Consider the following 22,317-nt stretch of genomic DNA (forward strand, 5'->3'; position numbering starts at 1 on the left):
GATAATAATAATGTATCTAAATATCTTCTCTAATGTCTTGCTCACTTACTCTATTCCTTGTCTTCCTCTCAGAGACGGATTGATCAGTAAGGACGAGATGATAGCGTATTTCCTCCGGGCCAACCCACTGCTCCAGTGTAAGATGGGTCCAGGTTTCATCCACAACTTCCAGGAGATGACATACCTGAAGCCCACCTTCTGTGAACATTGTGCTGGATTTGTGTGTATCTTCCATGCCTTTTTTTCTTCTCTTAGCAATAAACAGGCAAATATTGTAATTATTGTAAATATTGCAAATATTGTAATTAGTGACCGGCCTGCATTAAGACCACATGTGGGTCATGACCTGGTCATGACACTTGTCCAGTTCAGCCACAGACTGGATCTCTCTACTTGGTTGGATTATATTACTAATGGCCTGGTACATGTGTAGTTTTCAGCAGCAGTGCCTGGTTATTGAGTTCTCACAGATGCAACAGGAAGTGTTGTCATGACTAGGCTTTTGGAACATGCCTCCATGCTTTTATTATTCTTATGTTATGTTTTGTGCTTTGTGTTCCTAATTCCCATTCTCTACATTTCTGGACCTGTAGCTGTGGGGAATCATCAAACAGGGCTACAAGTGCAAAGGTATTGTTTAATTGCATTCATCTGTAAAGACCATAAACACAACATGCAACTTACTGTGATTACTGTAATGTAAAAAGGCCTAAAAGACCGTTATTCTATTGAAGCCAATAGAGTTAAACAGAAAACAGCCATTACGAAAGACAAGTCAATTAAGGCTCATCTTGCTGCCAACAGTATATCCAGTATATTTTAAATGTATGCAATATTAAATAGGATATATTATTCAGATGTTCCGGTTCATATCTGTATTTACTGCCTCTACTGTGACATGATTATAAGCTTTAATGTTCCAACATTTCTTTATTTTTGTCATACTGCCTGTGATGCAGCACCTCTTTTCACACCGTCTGAAATGAGGAATGAGCCTATCACCTACAATGTGTTCGAGCACAAGCCAATAGAAGCTCGAGTGTTACATAGTGATATCACTATTTTACGGAAGTAAAACAGTTGACATGCACAAAAACCTATATAAACACACTACAGGAAAGGGAAGACCCCAAAGATATAAATGACCCATTCTGTCTGGCAGAATGTTTGTTAATGCTTGTATATTCCTTTTCCGTTCCGTTCACAAATTGTCAATTCGATGTAGTAGTTTCAATACTGTTACCGCATTGTCTGTCAGACATTTTTGTTGTTTTAGGATTGTTGTCCTGCTGGAAGAACAATTTACAACCAAGCTGCACATTTATTTTTAGCTGATGTCTTGAAATGTTCCTTCAGTATTTGCAGATAGTTTTCCCTCCTCATGATGCCATTGATTTTCTGGAGTGCAACAGTCCATTATCCAACATCACAACTCCATAAGATTGTGCAGCAGATAGAAAGCCTCCTCCACATATACTTCTCCTATCTCTCTCTCTCTCTCTTTCCTCACTGCAAGGCAAGGCAAGGCAAGGCAAGGCAAGGCAAGTTTATTTATATAGCACTTTTCAACACAAGGCAATTCAAAGTGCTTTACAAAAAATGAAAGAGATTAAGAAAATGGCATTTAAAATCAGTCATTAAAAAGAAAAGCTAATAAAATAAACATTAAAAGAAAAAATACATGGATAAAAGTTACAGTGCAATTAAACATTAAAAGAAAAAAGTACATGGATAAAAGTTACAGTGCAGTCTAAGATATGAATAGTTCAATTAAAAGCAGCGACAAAAAGAAAAGTCTTCAGCCTGGATTTAAAAGTAGTCAGAGTTGCAGCAGACCTGCAGGTTTCTGGGAGTTTGTTCCAGATATTTGGAGCATAATAACTGAACGCTGCTTTACCATGTTTAGTTCTGACTCTGGGGACAGAAAGCTGACCAGTCCCTGAAGACCTGAGAGATCTGGATGGTTCATAATTTAGCAGGAGGTCAGAAATGTATTTTGGGCCTAAACCATTCAGTGCTTTATAAACCAGCAGCAGTATTTTGAAATCTATTCTTTGACACACAGGAAGCCAGTGTAAAGACTTCAGAACAGGAGTGATGTGATTCACTTTCTTAGTGTCAGTGAGGACTCGAGCAGCAGCGTTCTGAATTAGCTGCAGCTTCCTAATAGATTTTTTAGTGAGACCTGTGAAGACACCATTGCAGTAGTCGAGTCTACTGAAGATAAAAGCATGGACAAGTTTTTCCAAATCCTGCTGTGACATTAGTCTTTTAATCCTAGATATATTCTTTAGGTGATAGTAGGCTGATTTAGTAACAGTTTTAATGTGACTGTTGAAACTCAGGTCAGAGTCCATGACTACACCTAGATTTCTGGCTTTATCTGTTGTTTTGAACATTGCACACTGAATTGCAGCTGCTCCTGTCCACAAGCTTCTCATAAATCACACTAGGTGGGAAAATCCACTATTATATTTAATTGTAATAAGAGCAAGCAGACACATTCCAGGCTGCTGCTCGAGAGAAGGGGGGGGGGACAAAGACAAACTATGGTCTACCAAAACATTTATCAACATAAAACAAGACCTTTACTAATCAACAATGACAACCAACAGACAGAACAATCAACAGACAGATTTCCGAACGTCTCGTCGGCCCTACTCTGTCTTCTGCTATCATTTTATTGCGTAGGAAACGGAGATCTGTGGAGGACTTTTTACGATCCGCCATTTTAATCCCACTGCTAATACATTTTTCAGCTTGAACCCACTGTTCTTGTAAGCTCCTAACTCACGCTCTTCTCATTCAAATTCTCCTTCCATTATGACTTCGTATCTATTATCTGACTAGGTTGATATGTGTTCACTTGTATTTATTAATATACTGGACAATTCTTGTCGTTACTCTTAACTGTCCTTAATTCAGACGTGTGTTTAGAGTCGGAGAGGTCCTGATAATTTATTCCGGTAAATTACTCTGACCTACTAATTGACCTGACCGAAGTTATTGAGTCTATGTAAGGTTGCTGCTTGGCTCAGATCCACCAACGTCAGCAAGATCTCACCTCTTCCTAACCCCCCGAAGAACCAGGTTCAATTAACTGCTGTTTCAATTCAGACAACTCTTTTTTAATCTGTTTAAGGGATCCCGAAGGATTTTGATATCAGTAAATGGAGTGTGCTCCTACCTAAGTGTGTGTGTGACAGGGTGCAATCTTACATTTGAAGCAGGAGAGGATTGCACAGGTTGTCTTTTCAATTATCCCAGTCCAACAGGTGGGAGTTTATTTGAAGAAAAATAGGTCCAAACTAATACAGGGTTTTTACCTTCTCTCTTTACAACATTATAATTATACTAAAAACCATGGTGCTGTGATCATGTTCAAATATGAAACTTTAATTCACAGTCTTACATTTATTACCAAAATGTTTTAATTTCAACTGCCCAATTCAGTTGTGACATTTTAAAATTCTCCCGATAGAATTTAGAGATATTTCCTCGTAAAAAGACCAGTGACCATAAAAAGCGCATTCAACTTTCCATTCACCAAATCAATTCACATCAGTTTCATACCTTTTTTTCCGACACAGACGGCGGGTATAACATTCAAAAACCCATACCTATCCGCAATAATTCGGAGGGGAGATTTTCCTCACAGGGGGCGGGTTATAATATTCATACACTTTTTACGACACAGACGGCGGATTAACATTCAAAAACCCATACCTGTCCGCAATAATTCGGAGGGGAGATTTTCCTCACAGGTGACGGGTTATAATATTCACAAACACATCTCTCATCAAATCATTCCACTCAGCCAACAACCAAGAAATTCGAGAGATATTTACCCCGTCTGGGAGGACCTTACCGAGAGCTATTTACCCAGCTCTGAAGCACACAGCCTACCGGGAGAGAGTCTACCAGGGGTTCCCCCCCCCCCCCCCCTCTCTCTCGCGCTCTCTCAAAAAACCAGTCTCTTTATGCTAAAAAAACCGGAACGAAACCCCAAAAAAAAAAAACTCCTCCTCTACACCCAATTTGTGGAAAACTGCGCATGCCCTCTAATGTACAAGGCTGAACATGACTCGACATGTTCCATAGCTATGGCATAAGACGCACCTTCCTATGTTAGTGTAAAAAGGACTTGACCCTTTTTTGAGGCCTCTGTGTTTCTCCTTAAGCCTGGAGCCCCCCTCCCTGTGAAGAGAGGGGGAGAAAACGGCCTACTCTCTTCAGAGACACCCATAAATCATAGACCTTACACACTCAACCTAAACAAACCACTTTGTTTTGTTTATACTGTAACTATAGAAAAACCTAAAGTATGAAGTATTTTTCATTGTGGGTTATACACAAATATAATTGATTATATTTGATTATAACTAACTTTCGTTTTAAGTATTAAACATACTATGAAAACTCACAACACCCTTTTTTCAAAACGCAAAGTTATCAAATAGCAACAGAAAAAATTGTAAGCATACATACATATTCAAAAACCGTCAAGAAGCATTCTCATTATGGGTTTATACAAGAATATGATTTGTCAGATATGATTTATAATTAACTTTCGTTTTTAAGTATTCACTTCATACTATGATCTCAACACCCTCTCTTCAAAATGCAAAGTTATCAAATAGCAACAGATAAAATCGTAAAAACACATACATATTACATCCGTAAAACTCCAAGCATCAATATCATGAAAAGTTCTTCAGTATGTGTAATCAGGACGACCTTTTGATGAACCTGGTGTGAAAAACACCGAAAACATGGTACCTCACTGGAATGTTCTCGAGCGAGGAGCCCATCTGTTGTTCCAGTGTAGACTCCTAAATCCATGTTGCTATCTGATGTAAATCCTTGACCCTGACCATGGAGGGGTTGCAGTTTTTCGCTGGACAACATCTCCAAACGAAAACCAGATAACTCGGTCGACAGTTGTTATGGATTTTTTAGACCTCGTCAATAATCGCTCATGACTTTGTGACAAGGTCAATGAGTCCCCACACAATGATAGCACAAACGAGGAACCAGAGGCATATGAAACAGCTTAGCTGGCACTCGCTCATGACATCCTGTGTGTGCAGTGTGAGATTAGGTGTATGTGGTGCGAGTGTGGTGCTGGTGGTGACTTGGCACGTCACTTGTTGTCGTATTCCGTTGGTGACTAGGACACGTCACTTGTTGTCGTATTCCGTTGGTGACTAGGACACATCACTTGTTGTCGTCTGTTTCTACCGTCTCTCCTGGCCTGTGACTACGACCTTGCAGTGGCTGACATGGACCCACGTGGCTCTCTCGGTGACCTTGACCGCTGTCTGGGTGATGAGGAGCACCTGGTAGGGACCTTGCCAACGCTTGGATATTTAGCTCTTTCTCCGGAAGTCCTTGACCAGCACGAAGTCGCCGGGTTGGAGATGGTGAAGTGGACCAGTGGCAGGGGGTAGGTAGGGCTGCTGCTACCTGGCGTCTGATATCTGACCATGCAGTTATCAGGTAGTCGTCATCCTTTTCTGGGAAATCCACTGCGATCGGAGTGGCTCAGCGGGTAGAGATGCAGCCTGTCCCACAGAGCTGGAAGAAACTTCATCCTCCACAGGGGTACAGGTGACTCAGCCGCTGATCCATGCTGCACAGGTTTCCTGGGTCCCGGATTTGGCTACACTTGAGGCACTGTGACTGAAGTTTCCCCGCTAGGCAGGTTCAAATCCTCTTGGTAGATTGCTGAGGTATTAATCTCAACAATATAGCTAAAATCAAGTTTAAATAATTTCTCTGATTCATAAAAAGTTGTTTCAGTTAAAATAAAAACTTCCCCAAGGGTTTTCTCAAGGGGTTCATGTATTCCATATTGCTCTGGAATTTCTATATACAGCAAGGTGATTGTTTCTCCTCTTACTCAGTTGGCCTCTAATGGCAGAAAGCACTGGGCCATAATTTACTCTTATCAGTTTAATGACCTGACAGCCCTACACCTTCATGCTGTGTGAGAACCAGCAAAAAAGAAGGAGAGATGTGCTCAAAAAAAATCAAATTTAAATGAATACTCTTTTAGGGTGTAAGCGTATAACAATTAAAATAACTGAAAAGAAAACTAATAGTGTAAAGTTAAAAAACAATGAGAAAAATAATATAAAGGTTATTTTCCATTTCCTCTTTGATACTGAGGTATTCTCCATTCAAGCTCTAATGATCCATATGCTAATAGACAGAGTTTCGTCTTGCCATCTTTCTTTGCATAATTCACTATAGATTCTAACAGTTCTACTGCTAAATCCTTTGCATTGGAGCTATTGCTTGTTACTCAGATTTAAATTCCCTCTTTTGCTCTATAAAATATCCCTTGGTACAGAATTTACCAAGACAAATTCTAACTTATTGTGGGAAGATCCCACAAAAAGCTATCCTCTCCTGTGGAAGAAGCACATTAACTGCCACGTGTGTGTGCAAAACATGTCATGTGATGTGAGACTGATAGCATCAACAGTGGATGGGTAGGCCGCAGTCATATTCCTATCTGGATTCTAAACTCAGTTGGCTTGGGTGAATCGGTTCTCTCTTCTGGAGTGAAACTACTTTCCCAGAAATTGACTTCACTGTATCCAAACCTTCTGATTTAGTTTTAAGCTAACCCTTCTCTGGACTTCGCCCCTTTCTGGTCACCCATACACGATTTCTGAATTTAAACGGAAAAGGTGTGATAGTTAGATATGACCTGACCTTTGCCCTAGGTAGCTTTTCCATACATATAGGAATATATTCAGCCTTGTCAAATTGATTGGAATGTCCCAATTTGTTTTACAGTTTTTTATACTCCACTCTTTGGCTGCTCTAACGCCTGATACTTCTATGGTAAAGACCAGATAGGTGTGATTCCCTTTATCCTGCAAGGGTGACAACTTTCTCATTTTTAAAGTGAGTGACATTATCCATTCCTATTTTCTCAGTTTTTAGGAAAAATACTTATATGTTCCACCATTTTAGCAGATACTGTGTTCCAGTTACTCTGGTCAGAGGATAAACATGTTTATGACTCCCTCCATTTATCAAAGGTCACAAGGAAATACTTATTCCCACTGGGAGTGCGGGTCAGAAAAAGGACCTGCTATGTCAGCACTAAAAATGGTTAGTGGTTCTTCCTCTATTATTTTAAGATGCTCAGGATGAACTTTCTTAAACCCATCCACCTCTACACATTGAATACATGTTGACCATGTGTGTTGTAAGTGCAATCGCAGTTTTGGTAAGAGGATTTTATTGTGGAGACAATATTTTCTCATCTGAAATAGGCCCACATGGCCTAAACTGCTGTGTAATTCACGCACAACCTAAGGAGCTTCTTCAGGTGGTACGTGAATGCTTCCACCCTTTTTCCATATTCTAGGGAATATGGCAGTCAGGTGGTTAACTCGTCCCGTGCTTTAAGCAAGGTAAAACTTCTCTATTACCCTGATAGTCAAATTCTATCTTATCTGTATGGCTACGGACATGATTCCATTCTACATGCCTGCCTTTAACTCTGCAATAAGACCCTCAATAGATGGGCATGTGTCAGCGCTTCACCTTTCACATTTTTGAACTGCCTTTTTTCCCAATTATTAAGCTCTTCTTTACCCGCTTTTTAATAATAATCACTATCAGTAACAATACGGATGTGTGCTATTTTTCCTTTTTTAGCAAAAAGAAGTCCCTCAACAAATGGCCTTTTCCTCAGCAGGCTGTACCTGGTATTGCACCCTTTTGCTTGCAAAGTACTTCACCTGAATTTGTTTTCATTATAAAGGCCCAAGTGGCTGCTTGGTCACCTTTTCGCAAACTCCCCTCTGTCAACAGTGTTATCTTTGGAGCAGCGGTTTCCTGTAAAGGTGTCATTATTTCCCTTTGTGGCTTACTTCCTGAGGTCCTCTACACACCACATCTGGATCAGACATCATCATCTTCCATTTTCTCCATCTACTCATCATTGTTTCTGCTCCCTGAACAGTTTGTTTAGTAGCTTCAGATATTGAAAAATAAAGAGTGTATATGCACATTTTGGTACCTTGAGACATTTCCCTCAGGGCTGGATACAATTTGAATGCAAGTGCAAGATGCTTCTCTTCAGGAGAGAATTCTTCCTCTGTTCCTGATCAAGTCATAGACATGAATAACACAGATTTTCTATCACCCTGGTTCCTTATCTCCACATCTCCTCCTAAATCATTCGTGGCTAGATGAACTTCCCAAGCTTTCTTCTTATCTCGCATTGTTAGTTTCTGAGAATTGGTCTCAACATACTATTTTGGTTTTTGATATTGGATATTATTGTTCTGGTGTTAAGATAATTTTTTGAATCTCCCTCTTTTCTTAACAACTGGAGCTATGTCTATTTTAGATCCGACTTGGTTAAGAGTTGATTTGTTCTTTGGTGAGAGGAACACTATTTCCCTTATGCTGGGGCCATAACACTTTTAATGGTCTTTCGTGGTCTGCTCAAATTTTCTTCCCCTCTAGAGGTCACGCCTGTCTTTGACCCCGTGTGCTGCGTGTTTCTGCAGCACCTCGGAGCAGAAAAAAAGATTTTTTTTTTCCAAAAGTGTATTCTCCTTCATGAGCAAAATAGCACCACATTTAACTCTCATTGACTTGTCTTTAAAGCGTTCTTTAAGGCTTGAATTGAGTCTTCTGTTGTGTAACGGAAAATCCCATTCCCAAAAAGGGGTCAAAAGTAAATAGTTTAGTTGATTTTGGTAAAGTATTTGAGCTTTAGCTTCGCAAAAACTTTCTCATATTAGTTTTGAAGATATTGTTGGGGCTTGATATCTGCTGATAGTTCCCACATAGGTTTTTTCTTAAAAGTACATTCAAAACAACCGGTATTTGTGGGTCATCTGATCACCACATTGCCTTCTGACAGTTTAATAGTCCTTATCATATTATCACTCTGTGCTTGCATGCTAGGACCTATTCTCTTTGCCAGAGCTACTGCTATTTCTCCTGCATGTTTTAGCTTCCTATTAGCAGGGTTCATTAACCTGGTTTGTTGATCCAGTTTTAGGATTTTCAATATTTGACATTATTTATTTCCAACATTCCTTTTTCCTGAATATCATGTCTAACAATGTGTGTTTTGTTTTTTCTAGGATTAGTAGATACTCATAAATGGCATTTGTGAGCTTTTATCCCTGCATGGTGGAGATAGGGTCTCAGACATTATACCACCTGCTTGTTGCTCTCTGTCAAACGGTAGTCTGACAGGAAAGTATTTTGGTCGCGGTACGCCCGTGGGTCTGGGCTAAGCTGACCAGGGCTGGCAGAAGCTCCGGATTTTGCTTCTGTGTATCCCTCCCTGTGTGGTTGGCTCCGAGTCATTAAAAACTGCGTTCTAACCTCGTCCGCCATTTATTTATTTTTGTTTGTTTTAAAAAAACAAAAATGTATTTAAGGGTTTACGTTCACTCTTTTATACACATGCAAGTTCCTAGGCTATTACTCCCGCCGGGTGATCAGTCCGACTATACCGTCACTTGGTTCTAGGTTCTCTTTCTGGATTCAGCTAGTACATGCGGATACCTCAGTTAAGAGTGTTATGTATCGAGCTTCGAGTTTTTTTCAACAGCATAGGTACCTTTAGACCTATGTTTATCTTTATTAAATCTCCCATTAACTCTTCCCCACGTTATGTTTTAACGCAAAAGTTCAAACCGCAGCTCTTTGTCAAGTCCTACCTATAAGTTTCAAAGTAATTGGACAGGTACTGAGCAGTGCTCCTACGGCTGACTTCACTATAGCCACCAAAACCTGTGTTAAAGGGACACAGGGGCTTCTCAATTTGGCTAGGGGAAGAAGAACCTACTTTAGCTTCTTTAACAGACAGCAATATCCGATATAATATAACCCTCAGTCCGGTGCAATAGTATCAACTTAAATTACTACACTTTTAGGTTTAATTATATATTCTAGGATTTGGGGTAGGTATTTTAACAAGACTTTCAGCCTGTATTTCGCTGATTTGTACTCATCGACTTTTTTCACTAGGTCGTTTTGGTTCTTGTATTTTGACTCTGTAAAAGTATTATTTTTCACAGAGCCCCACGTTGGGCGCCATGTTTAGAGTCGGAGAGGTCCTGATAATTTATTCCGGTAAATTACTCTGACCTACTAATTGACCTGACCGAAGTTATTGAGTCTATGTAAGGTTGCTGCTTAGCTCAGATCCACCAACGTCAGCAAGATCTCACCTCTTCCTAACCCCCCGAAGAACCAGGTTCAATTAACTGCTGTTTCAATTCAGACAACTCTTTTTTAATCTGTTTAAGGGATCCCGAAGGATTTTGATATCAGTAAATGGAGTGTGCTCCTACCTAAGTGTGTGTGGCAGGGTGCAAACTTACCTTTGAAGCAGGAGAGGATTGCACAGGTTGTCTTTTCAATTATCCCAGTCCAACAGGTGGGATTCAGTTTATTTGAAGAAAAATAGGTCCAAACTAATACAGGGTTTTTACCTTCTCTCTTTACAACATTATAATTATACTAAAAACCATGGTGCTGTGATCATGTTCAAATATGAAACTTTAATTCACAGTCTTACATTTATTACCAAAATGTTTTAATTTCAACTGCCCAATTCAGTTGTGACATTTTAAAATCTCCCGATAGAATTTAGAGGTATTTCCTCGTAAAAAGACCAGTGACCATAGAAAGCGCATTCAACTTTCCATTCACCAAATCAATTCACATCAGTTTCATACCTTTTTTTCCGACACAGACGGCGGGTATAACATTCAAAAACCCATACCTGTCCGCAATAATTCGGAGGGGAGATTTTCCTCACAGGGGGCGGGTTATAATATTCATACACTTTTTCCGACACAGACGGCGGATTAACATTCAAAAACCCATACCTGTCCGCAATAATTCGGAGGGGAGATTTTCCTCACAGGTGACGGGTTATAATATTCACAAACACATCTCTCATCAAATCATTCCACTCAGCCAACAACCAAGAAATTCGAGAGATATTTACCCCGTCTGGGAGGACCTTACCGAGAGCTATTTACCCAGCTCTGAAGCACACAGCCTACCGGGAGAGAGTCTACCAGGGGTTCCCCCCCCCCCCCCCCCTATCTCTCGCGCTCTCTCAAAAAACCAGTCTCTTTATGCTAAAAAAACCGGAACGAAACCCCAACAAAAAAAAAACTCCTCCTCTACACCCAATTTGTGGAAAACTGCGCATGCCCTCTAATGTACAAGGCTGAACATGACTCGACATGTTCCATAGCTATGGCATAAGACGCACCTTCCTATGTTAGTGTAAAAAGGACTTGACCCTTTTTTTGAGGCCTCTGTGTTTCTCCTTAAGCCTGGAGCCCCCCTCCCTGTGAAGAGAGGGGGAGAAAACGGCCTACTCTCTTCAGAGACACCCATAAATCATAGACCTTACACACTCAACCTAAACAAACCACTTTGTTTTGTTTATACTGTAACTATAGAAAAACCTAAAATATGAAGTATTTTTCATTGTGGGTTATACAAAAATATAATTGATTATATTTGATTATAACTAACTTTCGTTTTAAGTATTAAACATACTATGAAAACTCACAACACGTGCACACAGTCTGAATCCAAAATTCAAAGTTTAAAGCGTGAAAGAATATTGTTACACGCCCTGTTCGCCACCAGAGGGCAGCAGCTGACCACGAATGAGCTTCCTCTGTCTGATGAAGCTCTCAGCTCTGCAAACTTTGTCTCCTGTCGACACTAAATGATACTTCTGCTCTTTCCTCTCAATTATTACACAGATTCAACGTAAAAAATCACACAGAGTTTATTACAGAATTTCCCCAGCGAGTCAGCCGGGCAAGACTACCTCACGGGGACCTCGCTGGTTCACTTTGCTTTCTTTATTGAGTTAAGGTACGGGAATGCACTACCCGACTCTTACACTCTTGGTGCCTTAGGTACAGGACTGCTCTACCTGACTCTTACACTCTTGGTGCCTTAGGTACAGGACTGCTCTACCTGACTCTAAGCGCTTCCTTACTTAACTAAAATATGTATTGTATTTTTTACCGTGACTAAGAACACTGAGAACGCCGCTGACAACTCTAAAATGTTGTAGTAATAATAATAATAATAATAATACATGGGACTTTTATAGCGCTTTTCAGGAAACTCAAAGACGCTTTTACAGAAATTGTAGTATAGTCAATCACAGATTTTGGTAATCAACAGGTATCTGTTTTACCTTTGTATTAGGCGCCCTGGTTTAGTTGTCAGCGGTATCCGGGGTGTCCTCCCCTGAACTGAATTCCGTCCGCTGGCTGTCGGTGGTCCTTCTAGAGACCAGCACTCATCACGTCGGGGTCACCAGAATTGTAGGAGCAAACACAGTGGTGGTGGCTTAAAGCCCACCTCCGCTCCGCGCCGTCCGTTAGATGAGCCTGGTCAGATTAATAAAAGAAGGAGTTCAAAACACCGGAATAAAAGTTATAACAATAATCTGATTTTACTGGTAAAAAACACTTATACAAGTTTAAAGAGTACTCTGGACTCCCAGTTCTACTGCCGTGCGATACAGATATCGGGACCAGCCAGTCAGAAACAGGGGGCATTTTGCATGAATAAACAACAGTATATATAGACATATTTGGGGCGGAGTTGTGTCGGCTCTTCAGTCCCATTTTACTCCTAAGCGAATCAGAGAGTCCGTGGGGAGGAGTTGTGTCGGTTGCTCACTCCCCTAGGTGTTCTTACTGGTTGGATTCACTTCTGGTCGGGTCCAATACAGCGAATCAGAGTTCTGGGAAAAACTATTTTACTTCTGAACAGAGCGTGAGAGCTTCGGAAGTAAACAAGGACAGAGTCACTTTTTATCTTGCACTTGAGTTCACTCCTTTACTTTCCCAAGGAATATTTCACACAAACTCTATTCTTTCCTAAACAATCAAACATTGTACACAGATATATTGGTGCTTTACTTCTGAACAGAGCGTGAGAGCTTCGGAAGTAAACAAGGACAGAGTCAATCTTTATCTTGCACCTGAATTCACTCCTTTACTTTCCCAAGGAATATTTCACACAAACTATTCTTTCCCAGACAATCAAACATTGTACACAGATATATTGGTGCTTGAGATTATATTGGCCCCAGAAAGAACCTTGAAAAGAATATATGTGTGTGCTGGTGGGAGGAGGTGTATGTGTGTGTAGCAGGGTATCTGGGTCATTGAGTGTAAGTGAGAAGGTTATATTTTTAGGATGACTTTAAAACAGTCCCAAATAATACATGTTCACTTCAATACAGTTTAAAATAATACATGTTTACTTTAATACAGTTTAGAACAAACAAATTAACTTTCTATCTTTAACACACACTTTATATCATCCATTCCTCCCCTTATAGGCAATTTTGGCATCTTGCCTATCGCAGCTGTGTAAGCTGGTGCTGGGGCTTTTTAGGACGAAGCATCAGAGTGGTCATCCTGTGTGTGTGTGTGTGTGTGTGTGTGTGTGTGTGTGTGTGTGTGTGGTGTGTGTGTGTGTGTGTGTGTGTGTGTGTGTGTGTGGTGTGTGGTGTGTGTGTGTGTGTGTGTGTGTGTGTGTGTGTGTGTGTGTGTGTGTGTGTGTGTGTGTGTGTGTGTGTGTGTGTGTGTGTGTGGTGTGTGTGTGTGTGTGTGTGTGTGGTGTGTGTGTGTGTGTGTGTGTGTGGTGTGTGTGTGTGTGTGGTGCTGTGTGTGTGTGTGTGTGTGTGTGTGTGTGTGTGCTGTGTTGGGCCAGATACGCCAGGAGTTTCCTGATCTGGCTGGACGAAATCAAATGCAAATCACAAAATATTAGAGAAACTTAGTTGTTTTAGGTTTGTTAGCTTGCCAGCTAGATTAATATGCTAACCTACGTTTGCTAGTTGTTCAGTGTAATATGCCAACCTACTATGAACAACAGCTACTGGTAATGTGTTTCGTGCCTGCAGCACGTCTTTTTCTCCGGTCGGGTCGTAGAAGACCGGAATCTGTGTGGTTCATAAAAACATGTTCTTACTCAATATCAAGCCACAATTATTGCTTTTATTTTAAATTATTATTATTATTATTTTAAATGTCTTCCGTTAGCTTTCCGCAGTCGAATGGGAGGGCGGAAAGTTGCGGTTAAGACTGCTCAGCGCCTCCTGATGTCCAACACCTTGATCAGGACCGCTTCCTGCGTGCTATGCTGCAGTTGCGAAACACGCCTGACCCCGACTGCAACCTCTCGCCGGCGCAGATCATCTTCGGCCGCCCCCTTCGTGGCTCGCTCTCCTTCGTGGCTCGCTCTCCTTCGTGGCTCGCTCTCCTTCGTGGCTCGCTCTCCTTCGTGGCTCGCTCTCCTTCGTGGCTCGCTCTCCTTCGTGAACCGCCTCGAGAAGTTATCGAAGCCGCATATCCGCCTGCTATGGCGCGAGGCATGGAGGAGGACGCCCTTCGGACCCGTATGTCCCATACCAACGAGTCTCTGGGGACTCACTCAAGACCGCTCCGCCCATTGGCACTCGGCGAAAGGGTATTCCTCCAGAACCAGCAAGGCCCGAGCCCCCACAAATGGGATAGGTCAGGGATCGTGGTGGAGTCGCCGGGCCACGACCAGTATCGGGTCAGGGTTGACGGTTCGGGACGTCTGACACTGCCGGCCGGCTGTTGGACCCCGCGACTCGGCTATGGGCGCTTCCCCACCGGCGCCTGCTGGTGAGGCGTCCTCTGACCCCACCGTTCCTACGGGTGCCTTCCTGGGCGCACCGCTCCCGGTGCCGCAGTCGCCGCCGATGCTGCCCCAGCCTACTCGGCCAGGCCGCCTGCATGTTACGAGCCCGAGTCCGGCAGCTGGATACGGGATTTAGACCGTTAATCTATTCCGGCCCATAGTTTTCCGGTCTGGGGGGGGATGAATAGTTTATCGCCGGCCACTAGAGGGCAGCGACACTGCTGTCGCTGTCCGGATATGCCGTGCTCTGACCCGGTAGTGCCGAGCGTCCATTTTAGTTCAAACATTGTTCATTCACTCCGCCTCGAGTTGAGACGTTCATCCACTCATTCATGTAAGATTGTTTCCACTATTGTTTGGTGTATCTATACTCTGTGTCGTTGTATATATTTGTATTGGTCATGACATGCATGGATGTAGTACTTTGTCAGTTTATCTTGCTGAATTGCTCTGTTTCAGGGTGTCGTCATCCTTGTCATTAAACTACCGAAACTGACATTGAGGAGTGTGTTTCTTCAGTAGCCTAAGCAGGGTTGGGTTGTAACGGAATATCAAAAATCAAGTAGGCGAACTGTATTCAGCTGGCGTTACATTTGAAAAACGAGTAATCTGATTACAGTTACTTTCCTAAACCTGAAGTGAATACATTTTGGAATACTTATTGGAATTATTGGTGGAAAAATATCCTCATAAAATGCAGTGGCGTTTTCTCCTGGAGGCCAAGGGAAGCCAGGCTTCCCCTGTTTTTTCGGATTGTAGTTATAATTTTAATAAATAAATAAAAACACTTTGTTTAGTTTCGGAAATTCTTTGTTGTGTGTTGCTGCCGGTCCATCTCTCCCCCATTCTCATTGAGTATTTTACAAACAGCGCCCCTCTAGATGTTATGGTGAAACAGTAGATTGCACTCACTGTTGCGAGAGGAGGCCAGCCGAAATTGGCTTCCCTTGGTGAAAAAAATTGAAGGATTGACCAATCAGACAAGGCTCACCTCATGCCCCTGCCAACCTGTCAGTCCAGGCCCGTCCACACAGCGGCGTGCGTTGGCGCTTGCCGGCGGGCGTGTCTGACACTCAACCAACAACCAATCACATGAATCTCCCGCCCCAGACACACAAGCACGCGGTGTGATTGGCTAGAGCTTGTACTGGCATATGATTCGATTGGCTGACGCCTCCATCGAGGCGTCAAAAGTTGAACATTGCTCAACGTTTGAAGCGAGCAACGCCAGCAACGCTCCACGTCGCTTCCCAAAATGCAGTTCGGCTAAAAGTGAGGTCACCCCATTCAAAGTGAATGGGCAGAAGCGTTGGAAGCTTCAACGCACGCCGCTGTGTGGACGGGCCGTCAGGGCCATGCCAAGGGAAGCCAGAGGCGGCTGGCTTTCCTTGCCTCACAATCCAATCAAATCGCATCAACTTAGTGTTTCAGTGACGCGTCCTAAAATCCGGAAGTAAGCTGCGCTCGGTTTCCCTCATGTTTCCCTCGACAAAAAAGCAATGGGATTTCTCCTTAGGATTTAGGAAAATAGCTCGAAATAAGGTCAGTGGATAACGAACCTGTTAGATAAATGCACGTTTTGTTCAGTCGGATAATATCCACACTACTTTTATAATTTTCGAATCATAAATCTAATCGATAGAAGATAGATAGCGTCACTGCACCACTCTCACCGCCGTTAGAAAGTAGCAAGCAACTGAATCAAGTGCAATTATGGAGGGTGGAGATTTGGAGTATTTCATCAAAAATAATTGTACTAAACTTCCACTACAGCAGCAACAACAAATACAATCTGAAGACAGGCCAATGCCCAAACTGGAGCTGTGTACAGCGAGGAAAAAAGGAGCGAATCGGACGTAAAACGTTAAAGGTCTCCTGATTTAGTTTGTGAATGAATGCTTATTAGAGTTTCGGCTGGAGAGTGCGTGCGGACCTGTCGGTTAGATAACAGGCGTGTGTAAGTCCTGCATATGATACAAATGTGTGTAAAATGATACCGGGTGCTGTAATCACTCATCTGGTTACGTTATTACATTGACCACCACACCCCCGACCCAAAAGAAAGGACGTATTATTGGCTTCCCCTATTTTTTTCCCCACGCCACGCTACTGATAAAATGTAATATTCATTACCGGCAGAACTGTGTGCACACTGCACAGCGCTGGAGCATGTCTGTGAGCGAGAGAGAGATGCAGCGTGTCTGTGAGGCCCCGCCCCCGCACGCAGATGAGAGAGAGATCTCTTTTAAAATATATTGAAAGTTAGAAACGGAGATGGTTAGATAAAATGTTTAAGATAACGTTTATGTAGCATTTATTTATTGTCGAAATGTTGACATTTCATAACGGGATCAAATCAAAGTGAATGGCTTGCTGCTGAATGCATGGGGCAAGTGACTGGAAAAAGTTTTAAAAGTTATTACATCGTTTCAGATAATAAATAATAATGATAATTCATTCTATTTAGGGGCGCCTTTCAAAGCACCCAAGGATACCTTACATTTCATAACATATTCCAAGGAAAGATTTTAAGACAGTACAAAGAATGCAGTCCGGGTGATGTTTTTTATGTGTGGTACAGATGAGAGAGCTGTCCAGAACGACACCAAGATGTTGTGTTTGAGTTCTTGATAAGCCATTAAAACAGTAAAACAAGTGTCTCCTGTTCACCGAAACATACCCATCTGTTATGGAAAAATAAAGTATTCTAAAAGTCATCTGAATACTGTGGAGGAAACTTCTGTGTAGCAATGCAGTGGGAGTCACCGACTCATGAAGGAGACACGGGACGAGCAGAAGTTCTGATGTCAAACACTGATGTTTATTACAAGTATCGGCCGGAGAAATTCACATCACAAGTCACACAGCCAGAGGTTCTGACTGCACGGGTGGGTTGCCATGTCAAATCTGACCAGCCTCTCTCTCGGTAGACCTTTTAACTAGTTTACAGAGAGTTAATCCACATATTGGGGGATGGTGCGTAAACACCTGGGAACACTGGAGATATCTCCAACATCTGTAAATACTGAATCACTTGTCTGTGGTACTTAGAAGCCAGCGTTCTCACAGTCATACACCCTCTGTGACCGATAGGTCAGGCCATAAAACTGAGAATAACACCATATGACTGCATTAGCACATTCCTTACGGGAGATAACAGACTCAGGGTTGGTGATATGTCAACAGGCAGAAAGGTTAAATATCTAGGAGTAAAGACAGAAATATTCCCTCACAAATACGTTACTTTTTTAAGACACGTAACTGTAGCTGTATTCTGATTACTTTCAGAGCATGTATTCAGTAATCAGTAGGGCCGGGACTTTAACGCGTTAATTAAGATTAATTAATTACACAAAAATTAACGCGTTAAAAAAATTAACGCATTTTAATCGCACTTATTTTTGCACCGCGGAACGTTTCTCACTGGATGAGTTTCAGGCGTACCGATTATACTGGAGCACCAACTAACGTTCATGACTTCAGACAACAACAAACCACAGTGAACAACAGTGGGAAATGTTGTTTTAAAAAACTGACGGATGGAAGCGTTGAGAAGAGCACGGTTGTGTGCAAATTATGCAAAAAGAAATTCGCATATCACCGTAGCACATCAAGCCTCAAGTATCACCTCAATGCAAAACATATAGCAGCTAGCGTGGACGTTAGCCTCTTTTATCGCGTTCACACCATACAGTCTATGGTTCACACCAAAAAGAGCCGGTACTAAAATTAGTTCATGAGAACCTTTTTACCCCCACGAAAGTCCCTGCTAGAGAGCAGAGAGCTGCTAGAGAGCAGGGACTTTCGTACGGCTCTCTTGTGAGAAAAGAGCTATATTTCTGATTGGCTGGGCGGATTGCAAACCACGCCCCGTAAAACTCCCAAAAAGTTTGGTGAAGCCGCCATTTTATTATCCTCGCATTAGCATTATTAGCATTAGCATTAGCCCAGCGCAGAAACGCAGAGAGACTAACTTATGGCAACACAAAATAAAACATGGGAGCGGTGGAGATGAGGAGGTGTCGGCGTTCTGGCGATTTACTCGGAAGGCTTCAGTAGAAGCTGCTGGGACTCCCAGCAGCTTCTACTGAAGCCAATCCCCAACTCCGGGGACTTCCGGCCGGGGACTTTGGGCGGCAGTATATGCCGTGAAGTGGTTTGCGGCCTGCCAGTAAACCCAAAGCAGAAGCAGAAGAAGTGACGTCAGCGGCTTCATTTGTTCTCATGAACTAAGTTCTCATGAACCTTTGTGGGAAAAGTACTGCGGTGTGAATGCGCCTAATGGTATACTAAAATCCATGTGAAAAAAATTGCTTCTCACTGTTCTCAGGTCAAATATTTATATGCGATTAAAAATGCGATTAATTTCGATTAATTAATTACAAAGCCTCTAATTAATTAGATTAATTGTTTTAATCGAGTCCCGGCCCTATAATCAGTAACTGATTACATTTACAAAGTAACCCTCCCAACCCTGCCTAGAAGTGATCCTTCCTTAGCGTGAAGAGTCTGCTAAGCTTTATGCGGTCCGCAGTACCCGAGCGTGCTCCACTAGCACCCTTGGACAAATGTAGGCTAGTTGGTGATCCCTGGTTTACATGCATACAAACCTTCATAACACACAAGGGGACTGGTAATAACCGGAAAAGCATGACATAGGACCTTTAAAATGACCTGACTGCAAAAGTAATGGACTATTATGAAATAAATCATTATGAGCAATTTAGAACAAAAGGGATATAATATGCCTTTTTTTAAGCTTAGAGCACATTGCCCTGAATATGTGTGTGTGTTCACTCTGCAGACTGTGGTGTAAACTGTCATAAACAATGTCGGGAGCTGCTGGTTCTGGCCTGCAGGAAGCTGATCCGCTCCGGCTCTCTTGGAAATGTTTCTCCAGCCAGACTGACCCACAGCTCCCTGCCCAGCAGCCCGGCTCTGCCCACCTGTGAAGGTCATTTCACCTTTTGGTGATTCATAAATCCAGTAGTTAAAAAGGCTTTATGTGTAAGTGATATCAAGCATAATGTTATATTATTTTCTTGGGTTCTCTCCTTCAGATGAGGATGAGGTGTTTGAGTTCCCAGCTGTCCCATCACCAGGACCAGGTCTGGCCCCTCAGTCCATCACCCTGATGACGGGCTCCGCCCAGAGGATCTCAGTGCGCCTGCAGAGGGCCACCGCAAGCCAGGCAACCCAGACTGATCCCCTATGGCCAGAACACAGCTGGGGGGGCACAGACAGCGGCTCCCACACCTTCCCAAAAATGAAATACAGGACTCACAGAAAATCATCCAAAAATAAAGGCTTTGCCCGCTGGGAAAACCAGAACGAGCCGGCAGTTTCCACCAGGTGCAGCGTGGACTCTCAGGAGAAGTCAGTGGTCTCAGGAGAGCCCGCACAGAACGGGAGGACACACAGAGTTAAGGTGAGAGAAAAACTACTGTATTTATTATGATAAAATTAATCCTTTTCAAGCATGGAAATAGAAACTTCTTAAAGTAAATGTCAAATGTCATGTCATATATTCAATGTTTTAGAACCCAGAGTTTTAGAACCCAGGATCGGAAAATTGCTGATCATACAATGAGATGTTTAGGTTTAAAGAGAAGTAGGTTGGAGGTTAGCAGACTGAACGTTAGCAGACTGCAAGTTAACTTAGCAGTAAGTTAGCAGGCTGGAGGTTAGCAGGTTGGAGTCTAGTAGACTGGAGGTGAGCTAGCTAGGAAGCAGGTTGAAGGCTAACAGGTCTACTTTAGCAAACAGGGAGGACTGTTGGAGTGTTAATGAAGTCCTCTGCACAATAAGGTAACAATATTTCCACCCACGTTTTGAAAGACACTATCTGGAGTCATAGTGCTGAGGCTGACTCCTTCTTCAGATCAATGATTTATTGTCAAAGAAGGTTACAAAATAACAAATTAAGCAGTAGATCAACTTTGCAACGTTCATGGTCCGGCAGGGAAATAAATGGAATTGGGCCAGCATATGAGGCTGATGAGGGGATAAGATGCAGGTGAAGGGCGAGCTGATGAGGAAAACCATATGTTTTATACAGGACAGCAATATTCTAATGTGTCTGAGACATCCATTTAAACAGAAAGAACAGTAGTTTAGTAAAAAGGCTATAATTCCAGATACGAATGTCTTGTTCTCTGCTCTTCCTCTCCAGGACAGCTGACTTGGTCTCGTTGGTGAGGGACAGTCTCAGAAATTCAGGAAGCCCCTATCGGCTGGGAGCAGGAAGCTCTTCTCTCTGGGGGACGTGCTGGGCTGCCTGCGGCCCCCCGTCAGTGACCTGGAGCTATCATGTCCTCTGTAGACCTCGGCACAGGTGGAGCTGATGTGGCTCCCAGTAGCTGCATGGAAAGACTGGCTAATGGACTAACACCTGCTGTGTGTCACCCTGTGGAGGGTCTTTGGCTGGGGATATTTGGGATGTACACAACATCAGCACTTGGAAAAGTAAAGGAAACATTTGTTAACTTCCAAAAAGAGTGAAATTGGTTCAGCCTAGTGAATCAAAGACAGCCAGTAACTTTTTTGTAACCGCTTTAAATGCCAGCTTGGGGATTACAAAGTAAAAGCCTGAACTAAAGAAAGAGACGGGCACGTTCTTCCCAAGTGGAAATGATCCAAAAGATCATGATGGATATGGGAAAGAGTTTTAAAAAAGGGAAGTCCAAATGGAGAAGAACGTTAAGGGAATCCAACCCTCCTGACATACAGAGCAGTGAAGATGGACCATTCTGGACCCTGGAGTATTTATGGCCAATTTGTATTTATTCCTACATTTTATTTATATTTGTACATGAAAACTACAGTGTGTTTAACCCTCCCTATTGTTTAAAATGTATACAATTACATTTCTTTCAGCATGACATATGATTAATACCTGGCCTGACTCCAGCATTACAAAAAGATAATTTATTTTAACAGAAGCTGTTCTCAAATAAAACACATCGAAGACATTCATTGAAATACAATACACATGGTTGTATGTTTATCTATGATATTATATTGATCTACTTTATCATAATTGAATGCAGAAAAATCATATTGTCACTAAATGAACATTTGCCAGCGGGAGATATATTTAGCATTTACATGACAGTAAATGAATATATAAAAGCTAATATATCATTTATATTACTATTTTAAATATTTCATAACCAGGGTACAAATATTGCCTGTTGGTACTTTTGACACTTAAACAATCTTAACAGATTCAATAGTAAAGTTATTTGTATTATCGATAAAACAAAGTTACGATTCTGCACAAAGAGCAAAAGAAACAGAATGTATTCATATATTGTCACTTTGCCGTCGTATTAAATAAAACTGACACTGTTAGGAAATAAAAGAGAATGACTTTAAAAATGACTGTTTCATATATTGTTATAATGTAGTGCTGTAGCGACGCGTCGACGTCAAAATATCGTCGACGACATATTTCCGCGTCGACGCGTCGCCACCATAGACTGTATGACGCCACACACACGTGGGTCACCCAAAGCAACAAGCAGTTCGCAATCGCACTTCTAACACAATGGAGACTGAAACGGCTACCAACTCCTCCTCACAGGATTGCGCACG

At 42.2% G+C, this 22,317-nt stretch overlaps 1 protein-coding gene across 1 annotated transcript in view; it reads left to right on the forward strand.

Moving 5' to 3' along the window:
• rasgrp3 (RAS guanyl releasing protein 3 (calcium and DAG-regulated)) overlaps window positions 1-22,101 on the forward strand; it is a gene marked incomplete in the record, with an annotated part of 91,711 nt that extends 69,610 nt beyond the window's left edge. Inside the window, 5 exon segments of the mRNA XM_034223148.1 lie at window positions 73-220; window positions 594-630; window positions 19,526-19,675; window positions 19,782-20,149; window positions 20,894-22,101. Coding sequence (XP_034079039.1) covers window positions 73-220; window positions 594-630; window positions 19,526-19,675; window positions 19,782-20,149; window positions 20,894-20,902 — 712 coding nt within the window.
• Between the last annotated feature and the right edge of the window lie 216 nt (window positions 22,102-22,317).

The sequence above is a fragment of the Gymnodraco acuticeps genome, unplaced genomic scaffold (assembly GCF_902827175.1).
Source record: "Gymnodraco acuticeps unplaced genomic scaffold, fGymAcu1.1, whole genome shotgun sequence".
Taxonomy (NCBI): domain Eukaryota; kingdom Metazoa; phylum Chordata; class Actinopteri; order Perciformes; family Bathydraconidae; genus Gymnodraco; species Gymnodraco acuticeps.